This window comes from Stylophora pistillata, chromosome 2, assembly GCF_964205215.1.
Source record: "Stylophora pistillata chromosome 2, jaStyPist1.2, whole genome shotgun sequence".
In the NCBI taxonomy this organism is placed as follows: domain Eukaryota; kingdom Metazoa; phylum Cnidaria; class Anthozoa; order Scleractinia; family Pocilloporidae; genus Stylophora; species Stylophora pistillata.
Window position 1 is genome coordinate 31,815,792 of NC_142520.1, and position 16,023 is coordinate 31,831,814.

The 16,023-nt window shown below is 39.0% G+C and overlaps 1 protein-coding gene and 2 pseudogenes across 5 annotated transcripts in view; all 3 read left to right on the forward strand.

Annotated features, from left to right (window-relative positions):
• The window catches only part of LOC111343002 (ribitol 5-phosphate transferase FKRP), a 24,966-nt gene extending 21,486 nt beyond the window's left edge, over positions 1–3,480 (forward strand). For all 4 annotated transcript variants that reach the window (XM_088750883.1, XM_022950126.2, XM_022950125.2 and 1 more), the window contains one exon: positions 1,617–3,480. In XM_088750883.1, the coding sequence (XP_088607009.1) occupies positions 1,617–2,101 (485 nt within the window). In that variant the 3' untranslated portion in view covers positions 2,102–3,480. The remainder of the gene's footprint in view (positions 1–1,616) is intronic.
• LOC111343001 (uncharacterized) overlaps positions 1–12,523 on the forward strand; it is an 18,679-nt pseudogene extending 6,156 nt beyond the window's left edge. Inside the window, exons 2-3 of the transcript XR_015997258.1 lie at positions 8,184–8,480; positions 9,220–12,523. The product of XR_015997258.1 is annotated as an uncharacterized LOC111343001 (transcript). The remainder of the gene's footprint in view (positions 1–8,183; positions 8,481–9,219) is intronic.
• LOC111340911 (uncharacterized) lies at positions 3,899–7,016 on the forward strand (annotated as a pseudogene).
• Positions 12,524–16,023: the final 3,500 nt, after the last annotated feature.

The following is a 16,023-nucleotide window of genomic DNA, read 5'->3' on the forward strand; positions in this document are numbered from 1 at the left end:
GTTCTGTGGCTCGTCTGACTCTTTCCTGACTTTGCTGAACTGATGCTTCGCTAACCTTTAGTTTCTCGTGTCCAAGCTTAAGCGATGGTACCCAATCGACGTTCCACTTATCCCACAGAGGAGCAGCTATTCCAGAATGAAAATGTTCGCCGCAAACACGATCATTTTCAAGAATTTTGTCCGTAAGGTCGTCACGGCTTATGGCGGTCAGCCACCTTCGCCTACGTTCCGTTGACAAAATCTCCGTTTCTTCGCCTTGCCTCGTTACGATTTTGGGCACTCGACAAAAGGAAAGATCTTTTCGCTTAGACGTGTCGTGGGAACAGTTTAAAACCAAGCAAAATTTCGGCATAATGCAATAAATTGAGAAAAACGTTGGAAGATATAGTAGTAAACTGTGTTACTGCACGCCTCTTTACTCCCCCATAATGGCGGACAGTACAATTTTGTGACGTAGCTGTGACGTAGGTGCAAACACTCTATATAATTTGTGGGTAGAAGTATTTTTTTGCACTTGATGAGCACATTGTTTTTCAATCCTTGCGTCAATGTCGCTTTTCGGGCCCTGTCCGAAAAGCGACATCACTCAAACGTAAGAAGGTGTGAAATCACACTTTCTTTGTTCCTGAGGCTCGACAACAACAGCGTTGTTTCTTTTTCAATCCTTGCGTCAGTAGTTGAAAAAAGACACGCACGCAGTTTTCTTTCTCTTCTTTTCATGAAGAGGTAATTTCCAAGATCAGTTTTTTTTGCCTGCCCTCTTTCAAAGCCTAAAATGCAATAGTTAATTACACTCTCATTTTAAAGACGCCCTTTAGCATTGCAAAGTGTAAGGCTAAAAGCTAATTCTTTGTGATTTAGTGGTTTTCCTAATTTGTAGGTAGAAGTATTTTTTTGCACTTGAAGAGCACATTGTTTTTTCACATTGTCGTCTGTCGCTTTGCGCGCGTTTATTTTACATTCCTTGCGTCAGTGGTTGAAAAAAGAACGCACGCAGTTTTCTTTCCTTTCTTTTCTTAAAGAGGTAATTTCCAGGACGACCAGTTTTTTTTTGCCTGCTCTCTGTTTATTCTAAAACGGCTTCGCGTGGGCAAAACAAAAACAAGTTTAAAACAAAACAAGTTTAATCGCTCTCAGCTTTCCGAGAACGCTTACTCGCAATAACATGACTGGAATAAATCACTTTTACTGATAAAATACGTCGCAAACTTTTATATTTATTTATTTACTGTGTACTGGAGAGGAGCATTACACGTGAGGACTCTATCGCATGCGACAAGCTTACACCATGATTGCAACTTGAATCCCGTAGTGTGAATCAACCTTCGTGAATCATGTCGCGTCCTTCCGACAGCGCGTCATGTCGAGGTACTGACATTACTAACTCACCCCCTGCTAATCTGTGTGTTTTCCCTAGTAGGCTCCCGTGGGGAACCAAAATGTCATCATTAAAAGTTTGCGAACTAGAGCGAAGTTAACCCGAGTCTAAGTTCGCGTCACCGAACAGAAAAATCCCAAAAGACAGATAACAAAAGCTTCATTGTCTTAAAAAATCCTAACCAAAACAATAGGCAAAGTTTGATAAGGCTTATAAAACTCGCTGCTTTTGTATTAAGGAACCCTGCTTGGAGCCTATCGCACAGGGGACATTCTGCCATATGATCACGATGCCGACATTTCTTATATTTTGGGAACCGGGAGCCCGAATGCTTTCCGTGAACTGCGTGAGCTTGGAATGCAAGCCAATGGTTTGGTTGCTGCATTTGGGGATGTGACTGTGGATTTTATGAGATGGCAACCAGTGAACGTATCAAGTTACATTTCTGGCAAAACTGAAACAATGCTACGCAAATACTATCCTCCTTCATCAAAAGACAATTTCATTCTGAAATACCATCATACGTTGGAAACTTCTCCCTTGTCGTGGGTGGTACCTTTCAAAAGGTTTTATTTCCAGGATGTCGATGTGGCAGTTCCTAACTCACCCGATAAATTACTAGCCTTTAGATACCCATATACGTTTGGAACGCTTGGATTTCAGTTTCCTTATAAGTGGAAATGCTGGGTTCCCTGCTATTTGAGAAAAAGCAATGGCTGCTAAAGGTATCGAAGGAACGAAAACCAAAGACATATGCACTGTCCCACTAAGCTGGTAAAACTCGAAAACGCATTAATCATGGGCGGCTTCAACACTTAAATGCGTCCGCATTCTAGAGAAGAAGAAACGTACTGTGCGGAATGCACTGATCCACAAGGGTAAAGCGCATTGTCTTGAGCCTAAACTAGGTTATTACGCTGTTTATTTTGGAAAACAAGTTGAATTTCGCAATGACCCTCGCCGCGTGTTGGTAGCCTGCGAAGCTGGCGACCGCAAGTAACGCAGGCTCGTTGAGCGGTGGATGTGAATCCAATCAGAAGGCTGCATTCCAAACGGCAACAAAAGTAGAACCAAAGCACAAACATACAAAGAGGATTGAGTGAAATATGAGAATCCATATGTTGGATTTTGATATTTCTTAGGGTTGTTTAGGAACATTTCAATGTCGGTTAAAATTAGTAAAATGAATAAGAATATCATATTTATCAATGATGTAATTGTATAGCTGGCAGTTAATCAGAAATTGTCATCATAGCTATTACACTTTAATTTTTTAAGACTGTCCAATTAAGAATTGGATTGGAAAGTTTTAAACAGTTTAAAAATAATAGCTTGACTGAGAGCTATACCCCTGGTAGATCATTGATATAAATAATAAAGAATAAAGGTCCCAACAGGGAACCTTGAGGTACTCCAGAGGTAATTGTTAGCCAGTCAGATAATTCCCCTTTTACAACAAATCCCTGCCTACGGTCAGTGAGATGGTCTTTACAACATTCCAGAAGACGCCCACGGACTCCATACTTAAATAATTTAGTCAAAAGAATATTATGATTCACAAGGTCGAAGGCTTTAGCAAAATCAATAAATACCACATCAACTTGACCACGGTTATCTAGGGCTTTACTTTACTCATGATGTACCAAACGAAGCTGTGTTGTACGGGATCTACCCCTCTGGAATCCATGATGAGAACAATGAATGAAATCAATAACTTGTTCATAAATTGCATCATACACCAATCTTTCTTGACATTTTCCTGTGATGGTTAATAGTGAGATATCTCTGTAATGCTCTACCGGCTCTCGGTCACCGTCCTTGTGAATGGGAGTAACATTTGCATGTTTCCATAATTTAGGAACTTGACTCATCTCAAAAGACAGATTATAGAGCATACATAATGGTACTGCAGACATATACGCCGTCTCCTTCAACAGGCGGGCTGGAATTTTGTCTACCCCAGAGGACTTGCTGCCATCAAGTTTTTGTAATATCTTTTGAACTTCATTTGTTGTACATGAAACAGAGTCTGTATATTGATCAGCACATCTATGTAAACCACTATTGTGATGGAGCTTCCTAATAAAAGATTGTTATTATTATTGCATTGGTCATTCTGAATGTCATGCAACAAAATAGAAGGTGCACCAGAACTTTCTTTGTAGAACACAGAATAAAAGTCAATATTATACAAATTAACCTGTTCTTGTGGCTTAGTTGCTGTAATACCATTATAAGTGCTAATGTCTGGGAGTCTTTTAGACTTGGACTTTATGGAATGATAGGACCAAAATCTTTTTGGGTTTTTTTTTAGGACAACAGAAAAGTGCTGGTGACATTTGTGATACTCTGACCTTATTAACTTTTTAATTTCCCTTCGAAGAGCCTTGAACCTTTGGCTAAAGATTCAGATGGTTGAGCATTCAGTAGATGCCATAGCTTTTTCCTCTTTTTGATCAGGCGCAAAGTTTCTTTTTTGATCCATGGAGGGTTTGTTTTCTTTTCACTTTAAATAGTGGAATGCACATATCTGCAGCAGCGAGCAAGAGATCCTTGACTTTATCAGCACAACAATCCACATCATCCTCCAAGGAAGCGCAGTTCCATGAAACATGTCTTAAGGTGGCTCAATAGGGTTTTATTGCCGGGCGAAGAATGGGTACGAAAATGGCGCGAGCTTTAAAATGGCATCAAATATGTGAACAAACATGGCGGCTTCACGCGAGTGCACAATTTTTATCACATAATCGCGAAGTTTACTTGACGAGTGTGAAACGGCATCGATACTTTCCAGTAATGAGCACAATATTGACAGTGAAAGACCAGAAGTTTACACAACGCCTACGCAAAATCCGTAATGCGTCAGGTCGCTTTCGGAAAGTGGAAGCGATCGAAACCAGAAAAGAAACAAAATTAAAAAGGTTACATGAAGGGTTCAAAACGTGGAATGCCAAAAGGAAGCTCCAGTATGATAACATATCCAACGAAAGCGAACCCCAGCAAAACGAATGACCCGAGCAGGTGAGATCAGTACATTTTTCTTTATTCGGAAGTCTTAATTTTTGGTAAGATTTTCCTGCCAAGCTTGTCCTAATTATCGGCCTACCTGTTCTGTTCACTCCAACCCTGATTCCCATCAGCAGAATAAAGCTAAGAGGAAGGCGAACCTGCCACAAGGATCCAGACTGGTGGACTTAGAAACCCTTACAGATGGTCTGAAGGAATGCTCATTTTGTCATTGCGGTGAATTCTCACTATTTTTAACTGCGCTATATCATATTTTACACCATTATCATATAAAAGAACATAACAAATATTGTGGATGGAGTCTTTTTTCCCTGTTAGTTTACAGTGTATTTTACAATATTTCTAGGCCCCTTGTCTCTTGGCAATGTTATTGAAGAACAGCACAGTGGCTTGGCAAGCACGTTTACTGTTATATGCAGCCAATGCAATGCGGAAAACACCATTAAAACATCAAAAGAGTACAGATCTGGTACACGCGGTCCGTTGACCTTTGATGTGAACACGAGAGCTGCCCTTGGCTGTTTACACACAGGAGTGGGCAACACCCATTTAAACAATTTACTTTCAATCCTCAATGTGCCTGCACTGAACTCATCAACTTTTAAAAATCGGGAAAGGGAAGCTGGAAAGGCAATAGAGCTAGTAGCAAAGAATAGTTGCCAGCAATTCCTAAACCTTGAACGAGACAAGGTAATTGAAAATGGTAACAAGCCTGACCAGAACGATTTGGTACCTATTGCCTGTTCTTACGACATGGGGTGGCAGAAACGGGGACGAGGTTTCAACTCTAAGACCGGACATGCTGCAGTCATGGGCCTCTCAACTGGTAAAGTCCTTGACTACACAACAAAAAATAAAATGTGCCGCTCATGTGATGAAGCTAAAAAGGCAGGAAAACAACCAAATGACCACGACTGTAGAAAAAATCATTCAGGCTCTTCAAAGTCAATGGAGCCTTTAGCTGCAGTTGAACTTTTCAATAAGGTGACTAAATCAAATGTCAAATTTTCAATTTACACCGGGGATGATGATTCAATGACTGAATCTCACCTAAAGCAAAAGGTACCCTACGGTGTGGAAAAATGGAGTGATACAGTTCACATAAAAATATCCCTTACAACACGCCTATACAACTTGAGCCAACGAAGTAAGTTCCCCAAAAGTTCAGTGTTGTCTCAGAAAGTCGTAAATTACCTTGTCAAATCCTTAACATACTGTATTGCACAAAATAAGGGGGATGCTACAAACATGAAATCTGCAATTCAAAGCATTGTGCCTTATACATTTGGTGACCATAGTGGTTGTAGAGAAACATGGTGTCGATACAAGAAAGACCCTTCTCATTATTGTCACAGAGATCTTCCCTAAGGCAAAGACCTACAAGGAGATAGCCTTCAATCAGCCCTGAAATCTCTCTTTGATGAATATAGCACAGACATTGTTATAAACAAACCTGCACCTGCAGCAAATTCTCAACGTAATGAGTCTCTGAACAGTGTGGTGGGCTCGAAGAACCCCAAAATTCGCTTTTACGGGGGAAGTGAAAGCAATGATTATCGAGTGTCCTGCGGTGTCTCTCAAGTAAATTTAGGTTACAGGTAACCTAACTCTGACCTAACAGCTAACCTAACCTCCAACTCTAGCGTCACTTAACATAGAGCCAGGTCTTTTCTATGTAGACCATAATACGAAAATGGACAAGAAAAGTTCGAAGGACAAACAAAAGAAATCAACAGTTGCATTCAAGCGACGTCGATCACAATTACACAAACATCAGATTTCAGAAACCGAGAAAAACGAGGGCAAAGAAGGTACCATGTATGAAAGGGGCATTGGCCTGAACCTAAATTCTTCTGCGACAACAATGGAGTTAAACAATTCTGAACTTTCAATCAATGATCTTTATGATATAACCGCTGCTATCACGAAATAACAACAAGAACAGTACGAAAACGCAGTTCTGCAATACACTTCGAGACTCACAGTTCAAAAGGAAAAATTTGATGACAGTAAATTTTACGTATAGTGCACGATCCTCGCAGTAGAGAGCGCTATTTATGCAATAGCGAAAATCAGACCTGAAAAAAATCAGGCCTGTACGAGATTCGAACCACTGACCTCTGCGATACTAGCTTATTACGAATCAACTTAAGGGCCTGCTCCAGTTGGCTTGTTAGCTCAATTGGTAGAGCGCTGCACTAGTATCGCAGAGGTCAGTGGTTCGAATCTCGTACAGGCCTGATTTTCGTTATTGCATAAATAGCGCTCTCTACTGCGAGGATCGTGCACCATACGTATCTATAACCGCAGTTCAAAACATATGAACTTCATATATTCATCGTAACAGTAAATTTTATCACTTTGTTTTATTTGACATCGAGACAAACTCAAAATGTTCTGAAAATGTCAATGTGAACGGCTGAAATGCGGACCAAACGTAGACGAATATTGGCTTACATGATCATGATAAACAAAGTAAAGCTTGTTGATCGCCATTTTTAAACCACTAAGTTTCCACTTTAACAACTTCCTTTCAGGTAGTTTCTGATCGCCGGATTTATCCCTGCCTCCAACTTGTCCCGTGCCTATAAATAAACTCACTGTGAAACTATCTACCAATTTTTATATTCCTTTGTTCAAGAACAAAACCCAATATCTCCAAAATACGCACGAACCTGGAACCTGAACCTTTGTATTTGTAGCAGGCTAAGCGAGTAAGGCCTGAGGGCTCTTATACCTCAGTATTTATACTTTATATTTTTAACTTTTAATTCCAAGAGGTATTCTTACCATATAGTTTCTAGTTTATAGTTTCTAGTTTATAGTTTATAGTTTCTTACCAGGCTAGATATTCAACATGGCATATACGGTAAGCTGGTGTAGTACCCCACTTTATATCGATCTGCCATACCAATCGTAAGAAAGATGGTCGCCATCGCCACCTCGGAAATTGAAAGGAACTTAATTTTTTTCTTCCCAACCTTTTTCATTCCTTTGACCTTAGTTGCGAAAGCGTTTTACTTGGAAAGGCTTGGACTTACGAACAAGAATAGTTTGTGATCATTATGCAGAATTAGGCTACGAAATCTGGCTACGAATTAGGCTACGAAGCTGTGATGCATTCATGTGCTTACACGACTCATCGGCTTATTTCTGTCCTTCGCATTTTGATAATTATGCAAAGCGATTGCCAACCGGTTTGATTAAAGAGCTTTTATACGGCGAAAACCAAAGATATCATAATAATTAAACAATCGCATTAACGTGTTTTGTCGTAACGTTTATAGTTCGCGTCATATATCACTTGTGTGTCGAAGGATGTTGAAGAAAGAGAGGTGTATGTATAGTTATCCAATATTTTATGTCTTTTAGAAAAGCCTTGACAAAATCTTTTCGAAATATTTCTTCCACTCCCACTTCGAGCATCCTATCATACGAATTCCACCTAAATGATGTCAAAGTGAACTTTGTCCATAATCCCCTCCGATCTTAAAGAAAACCTATTGGACTTGATAAATTAAGTGCCTGATTGTGGAAGGATGCTTCTGATGTTATCGCACCAGTTCTAACTGCACCCATAAATACGTCTTTCACTGATGCACTTTTTCCCGAGGTATGGAAGCAATAAAAAAATACTGATCTCCCACGAGGAGTCAAACCTTTATGCGTTGATGATCTATTAGTTGGTTTTGTTACCCACGTTATAATTTGTAACGATAGAACTGCCTTCGAGTTTATTTCTATGGATTACTCACATATGTTTCCTTGCGGTCGTTAGGTTTACATGAGGTCATTCACTGAAGACTCTCAGTCATTTTCAGGAGGCTAAGGTTTTCAAAATGTTTTGGTGTGGTTTTTCATCAAGGAGAAAGAGGAATTTGGCGAACAGGCTGCTAATAGAATCAGCCACTCTACTACTGTTTGTCCTGATGTGCCTCCATCTGGTAATTTTACCATCCGTGAGTGGGGGATATAACGAGGTATGTTACTTGCCAAACGAGAGCCGCCAAGCGTTAGGAATAATGGTGAATAATGGTTTAACAGAATAATGGTTTTGAGTATTGGCTCGATTACGGTGAGTTCCGCATTTAGTTTTATGTTTATTGTGTGACTGTCACGTGATTGTGACGTGGCTGCAAAATGCTAGACGATAAGGAAGGCAAGGCAGAATTTTGGAAAGATGCATCGTTTTTAAAAAAGAATGGTGTTAAGGACTAACGAATTCGTATTGAGGCACCCTGAAAACCTTTCATGATTCTGTTTCTATCGAGATGGAATAATTTTTTTCTTCAAAACTAGCTATTGTTATCACTTTGTGGCACATTTTGTGGTCTAAAATAGAGATAATGCACTTCAACCCGCTCGCACGCAAGCGTGGTTGTTCAGAATACTTTTCGGCGCATTTTTTTCCGGGTTTATTTTCTCAATGCTCTGCAAAGTGATAATAATGGTAACATAGTTTGTGTTCTAGGGCTAAATTTATTGTTTGGGTCCGTTTTAGAATCAATTTTACCCTCACCTAACGGCTTGGGCTAAAATGACTCTAAGTCGGGCCCAAAACATATCTACAACTGAGATCATAAGCTCTATTCTTTATTATTGTAAGTTGTATTTTCTTAATATTTGCAAGGTCGATCTATCTACTGGTCAGTCTCTTGTTGTTGTTGTTTTTTTTTTTTGTTTTGTTTTTTTTGTTTTTTGTTTTGTTTTGTTTTTTGTTTTATTAATCATTCTTTCATTGATGTATTAATCAATTGAATATTTATTTTTCTCTTGTTTATTTCACTTATAGAGTTCGATTCTTTTGTATATAGGAACCCTGCTTGGCGCCTATCGCACAAGGGGCATTCTGCCTTATGATCGCGATGCCGACATTTCTTATATTTTGGGAACCGAGAGCCCAGATCCTTTCCGTGAACTGCGTGAGCTTAGAATGCAAGCCATTGGTTTGGTTGCTATATTTGGGGATGTGACTGTGGATTTTATGAGATGGCAACGAGTGAATGTATCAAGTTACTCTTCTGGCAAGACTGAAACAATGCTACGAAATACTATCCTTCATCAAAAGACAATTTCACTCTGAAATACCATCTTACATAGGAAACTTCACCCTTGTCGTGGGTGGTACCTTTCAAAAGGTTTTATTTCCAGGATGTCGATGTGGCAGTTCCTAACTCACCCGATAAATTACTAGCCTTTAGATGCCCGTATACTTTTGGAACGCTTGGATTTCAGTTTCCTTAAAAGTGGAAATGCTGAGTTCCCTGCAATTTGAGAAAAAGCAATGGCTGCTAAAGGTATCGAAGGAACGAAAACCGAAGACTTGTGCACTGTCCTTCTACGCTGGTAAAACTCGAAAACGCATTCATCATGGGCGACTTCAACACTTAAAAGGCGCCGTAAGCATAGACAAGAAGAAGAGACGCATTGTGCAGAATGCACTGATCCACAAGGGTAAAGGGCACTGTCTTGAGCCTAACTTAGGTTATTACGCTGTTTCTTTTGGAAAAAAAATTGAATCACACAATGACTCTCTCCGCGTACTGGTAGCCTGCGTAGCTGGCGACCGCAGGTAACGCAGGCTTGTTGAGCGGCCGAAGTGAATCCAATTAGAAGGCTGCATTCCAAACAGCAACAAGAGTAGAACCAAAGTACAAACATACAAAGAGGATTGAGTGGAATATGAGAATTCATATGTTGGATTTTGATATTTCTTTGGGTTTTTATAGGAAACACTTTAATGTCGGATAAAATTAGTAAAATGAACAAGAATATCATATTTATTGGTAATGTAGTTGTTGTGGTTAATCAGAAATTGTCAGCATGGCTATTATTCTTTAGTTTTTTAAAACTGTCCAATTAGGAATTGAATAAAGGCTGATAGTTTCGAAAGAAACTGTTTGGGGCTGCGTCGGTGGGAGTAACGAAATCATTTGGATATATCAACAAAGTTGAAATGGTAAATTGGCCACCGTAACGATTACAAAGGCTGACGTTTCGAGTGTTAGCCCTTCGTCGGAGCAATTAGGAATTGGATTGGAAAGCTTTAAAAAATTAAAAAATAATAACTTGACTGAGAATGCCCAGAAGAAGAAGAAGAAAACTTTATTTAACAGGGGTAAAACACATTGATTACTGGTCACCCAGTAGTTTTCATAATGGCCCTCCTACCATTAAAAGTAATAAAACGTATCGATCAAATTAATTATCAGGATAATCTACCAACTAAATTTATATAATGAAGAACTAAAAAAAACCATATTAATTAATTAACTACTAATAAAACTAGAAGGTTTTACAAATCTTAAAATGATCAATAAAGGAATTCTTATTACGGTAGAGTTTAAATAAGTAATTCTTAAAATTTGTATGGGAAAGTGACCTAAGTTTTGGATCAAGAGTGTTCCACAAACGACAAGCGCTTGAGTGAAACGTTCTGAGGCCAGAGTTCCTTTTACAAGCTAGTGTTGTTATATTGTTATTGGAAACTGATCTCGTGTTATAATTATGGGTATTGCTTATATTTTCAATGTATTTATTAAAATAAGCGGGGGCAATGTCCTTGATTTATTTTATGAAGCATATAAAGCTTCCTAATACATATAATATCGTCTATAGGCAGCCAATCTAGTTTGTTGAAACGCTTGACAGAGTTTTCATGAGTATCGGCGTCCAAAATTAGCCTAGCACATCGTTTCTGTCGTCTTAAAACTCTTTGAAGATTCCCAACGGTACAATTACCCCAGACCGTGCAACAATACTCTAGAATTGGCTTGATGAGAGCAGTATATGACATTTTTCTGCAAGCCAAGGTTAAATAAGCTTTAGCTCTTTAAGAAGACAAATTCAAGAGTTCAATTTTTTAATCAAATAGTCAAGATGTAAGTTCCACGAAAGATTTTGGTCAATGACGACTCCAAGCAGCCTTCCTCCCGCTGCCTCTCCCAGCCTGATGCCACCGATATGAATTTCCATTGTGGTCTCATTTGTATGCTTAAGCCTTTGTACAGAACCAATTAGCAGGTGTTTGGTCTTCTTTGTGTTTGGTATCATCCGGTTCAGTTTAAACCAACCGTTGGCCTTGTTTAGACTCATTCAGAGTATTTTGAATATCTGTACAGTTAGTACCGCTCGACCAGATCGTTGTGTCGTCGGCATAAATGTCGACCTCAGCGTTCTTTAACAAGAGGGGTAGATCATTCATATAATAATAATAATTTAATATTTATATTGCGCAAATTAGCATGTGGATATGATCAAATGCGCATCACGACACTTTTCGGGGGACTTTGGCCGGACTGCATCAGCAGTTTACAAACAATCGAAGGAAACTTATGTACACCTATATGGTGTACATATAGACGAAAACCTTTCATGGAATATGCACATTGAAAAAATAGCCAAGAAAATCGCATCGGGCATTGGAGCAATTAAACGTTGTAGGCCTTTTGTTAATCGAACCACGCTTGAGTCCGTTTTCAATGTCTTAGTTCAACCGTACTTTAATTACTGCAGCGAGGTCTGGGGGCATTGTAACAAGGGTCTTTCGAATAAGCTCCAAAAGTTGCAAAACCGGGCTGCCCGTATTCTGACGTTCTCCAGTTATGACACAAGCGCTGATCCTCTTTTTGTGCAACTTAACTGGAGACGGTTAGATACTCAGCGACAAATACAAGTGGCCACCATGGTCTATAAATCTATACATGGTCTTGCGCCCGACTATCTTGGTTCTCTTTTCACTAAATATGATCCTCCATATAATCTAAGGAACTCTGAAAACAAACTAGCTGTTCCATTGCCCTGCACCAATTTCCTGAAAAATAGCTTTAGCTATAACGGTGCGGTTATCTGGAATAGCTTGTCCCCTGAATTGCGGCAAGCAAAATCACTTCAATCCTTCCGAAATGGTTGTCGCAATTTCTTCCTCTGAATCGACAAAACACACACGGCATCTATGTAAAGCAGAATTTCTTTATTTTTTTCTATTTCACTTTTAAATTTTAGATCATGTTTATATAGATTAAAATAGATTGTAACTGTAATAATAGATTGTAATAATATTATTATTTTATCTGATAGATTTACCGTGTCTAAATAAAAATAAAGTTCAAGTTCAAAGATGCCCCCTCCCCCCAATTTCCAGTAAACAGGCCAGACCACATCACAGTAATCTCGTGAGTGGGTTCTTTAACGTCCCCTGCCTAACCAAATTAACTAATTACTAGATCCAGGAGACGGATATAGATGGAAAACAAAAGTGGTCCTAAGATGGAACCTTGTGGTGCCCCGACATCAAGATTTGAAGAGTTGGATAACACACCAGAGACAGATACAACTTGTGTATGGCCTGTTAAATATGATCTGAACCAGTTCATTGCATTTGTACCAGTGTGATATTTATCAAGTTTTGCAAGCAGGATGGCATGGTTGACTAAATCGAAGGCCTTACTCAAGTCTAAAAAGACAGTACCAACGAGTTCACTGTTGTCCATAGCTTTCACCCAGTTGTCGGAAATATTAAGCAGAGCAGTTTCACATGAGTGATATGGGCGGTAAGCGGACTGGTTATTATATATTAGATGCTGTAAGTAGGCAGAGGCTATGTGTCTTTCTAGCGGGTTAGAGAGTATAGGTAGAACAGATATGGGACGGTAATTGCCCCTCTCTTGTGGTGAGTCTCTCTTGTGGAGTGGTAATACTTTGGCTATTTTAAAGGCAGCAGGAAAAACGCCATTACTGATGCTAGCATTATAAATAAGCGCGAGGCTTGAGGATATTACTGGTAGACCTTCTTTCAGCACACGGACACTGATGCCATCTAGACCTGCTGCCTTGTTTGAAGGAATCTTTCTTAGGTCTGCTTCAATAATTTCCTTGGTAATAGGTGGGATACAAAATTTATCTTGTGATGAGGGTGGCATATGGCTGTTAACAAAGTCCTGTAAGAGGACATCAAGCTCAGATTGTGAGGTTGCCAAGTTTTCTTGATCAGGTGACACTGTTGTTGCATTTATCGAAGTAAAGTATTCATTGAATGCGTCCGCTATTTTCACTGGATCCATAACGTGTTTACCATTAACTGAAATTATCGTTGGGTGCTTTCGAGGTGGGTTTGGTTGGTGCTGAATGTTTTAACAGTTTCCACAAATTTTTTGTGTTGTCTATATTTTCTAAAATATTTTCTTTGAAACAGTTGGACTTCGCATTGGTGATTAATTTGAGAACTTAATTACTGGCCTTTTATACATTGTTCTTGCCAGCGCACTGTGTTTGGCACGTGCTTTAAATTTGTCTCTGACGTGTATTTGCCTAATGATGTCGCGATTCCCCAAGCTGGGGTTTGTTTGTTTTTCACTCGTCGGGTGACCAGTGGTATATGTTTATTTAACACATCCATAAACATTGCATACCAGCATTCTAGCTTATAGTCCACATCAGCATAGAAGTTCTTAAAGTTCCTGTGCGTAATTTTTTCGTGATGGTTTTTACTGCGTTTACCTCTGCCAAATTTATGCGTGGAGCAAATTGGATAGTAATCGCTTAGTCCGTAAACTGGAACAATAATTTCGATGATTCTATCTTCGTGTGTTGTGTATAGATGATCTAATAAAGAAGATGTATTCTTGTACCTCGCGTTGCGGTGTTTATTAATTGCTTCAAGCCTGCATCACGGAATATCTTGATGAGCTTGCAGTTTGCATTCGTTGCATCAAGAAGATTTATGTTGAAGTCGCCGGTCACTATAATTTCATTCCAGTGACAAGAGGCTGATTCAATAATCTGTGTGATTTGATCAAATCGCTTCCACGTTGAATTGGGAGGGCGGTAGAAAACAATCAATAGAAATTTTGCTCCAGCAGCGTGTTGTTTTATTTCGATGCATTCATATTCAGTCTTTGATTCTTTGATTCTTTGTCAAGAAGATGATCTGAATTCGTCGACATATGAGTTTTTCATGTAAATCGCTACTCCACCCCTTTAGCATCGTTCCTGTCATAACAGTAAACTGTGTAGTTGTCAATTGCAAGTTCAGGATCAGTCCAGGTGGAATTGAGCCAAGATTCACTCATTGTAAACAGATCGAAGTCATTCATGAGCATTAGCACTTTGATTTCTTCAAAATGAGAACGCATTTTAGATGGAAAAGTTTTAGCGGACCCTTTTCCCTCAGTTGGAAACAAGGATGCTTGGTTCCAAATGCATGTTCGGTTTCATTTCGTCCATCAGGGCCAGGGTGGCTTGAAATGCCACCGCATAATAGGAGAAGACCAGCAACATAGCCATTGAAGTTATTGTTGAAATTTGCGGGTTGTTTGTTTGCGAAGCTTCAGACCAGTTTACGATGCAATATGCTGGTTTGAAAAGCCACGAAGCAGATACGTGAAAAATCTCAGTTAGCTTTCGAGCAGGATTGTGATTGTTGCACATAGTTTGATGGCAGTTAAATAGCAGCAGCTGAAATAAAGCCGCTAAAACCACTAAAGCGACGGAGCAAGAGTCGGATCGTCCGGCCGCCATATTGATACACGCCAGATTAACAACTGACTAGCTATTTAATTGGATACGAAGGAGGACTACATGTGTAACGGGAAAATTTAGTGAATTTTCCGTGTGTTTGTTTGAACATATTTATTCGTTGTTTTCGGTATTCTAGCCGTTTTCTTTCATTGTGATGTTTTAAAAAGATCAAAAGCCACAGTTGTTTTCGAATAGTCAACTTAAGTTGTACAGCTGCATCTCGGTACTTTTGTTGTTCATTACTAATGACATGTTTGGCAAATGTAAGTGTTGATGGTATTTCTGGAAAAACTGGTTCTCGTGGTAGTTGGCAGCTGAGTTTATACTAGTAATTTCAATTTCCTTTCATACAATCAAACTTAACACCAACCTTGCCTACGGCCTTGTCCAATTTTGGCTGTCCTCAGAATTTTTTTCGTCTAATTATATCCAGGAGTCGCCTGAGCAAATGATAGTGTAAAGACATAATTTACTATTGCATTATTCCATTACTATCATTACAGTTGTTGTTGCTTCTGTTGTTACAACTGTTACTGTCAAAAGATGTATGATGACAAAGGTTTTCTTTCATTTAAGTATCATGTTAAAGACACAAACGAGTTCGATGGCTAAGATTCACACTCAGACTGATTAGGATTTGATCCTCCTCTTAGTGAATGAATACAATGCAGCTGAAAAATAAAAGGAAAACAGTGACAGTATGAAAAAACGTGAGAATTATCTAATTCAAGTGCTTGGGTCAATTGCAATATATTTATCTCTAATAATTGTCTTCCATATTCATTAGGAGTGTTATGCCAACTCTTAAAATTGACCTTTCAAACAATCTTTTTTTCAAGCGCTCCGTTAGTCTTAAATTCTCAAAATTAATGTCTCAAAATTGATTAAGTTTTAGGTTCTTTAACAATTTCCAGGGTGCAAGAGAGGTGATGAATAAATATATACCTTTATAGCTAGCAATCCTACGTATAGCTGCTCTACAGGGAGCTAGAAGGGCCTAAATCCTTCAGTATCTTACGATTGGTCATTTAGATTTCTCCTGTTTGCAAATGGATTATGGTGAAAAAGAAATCGAAATAGACTAATTTAACCCTTCGTCA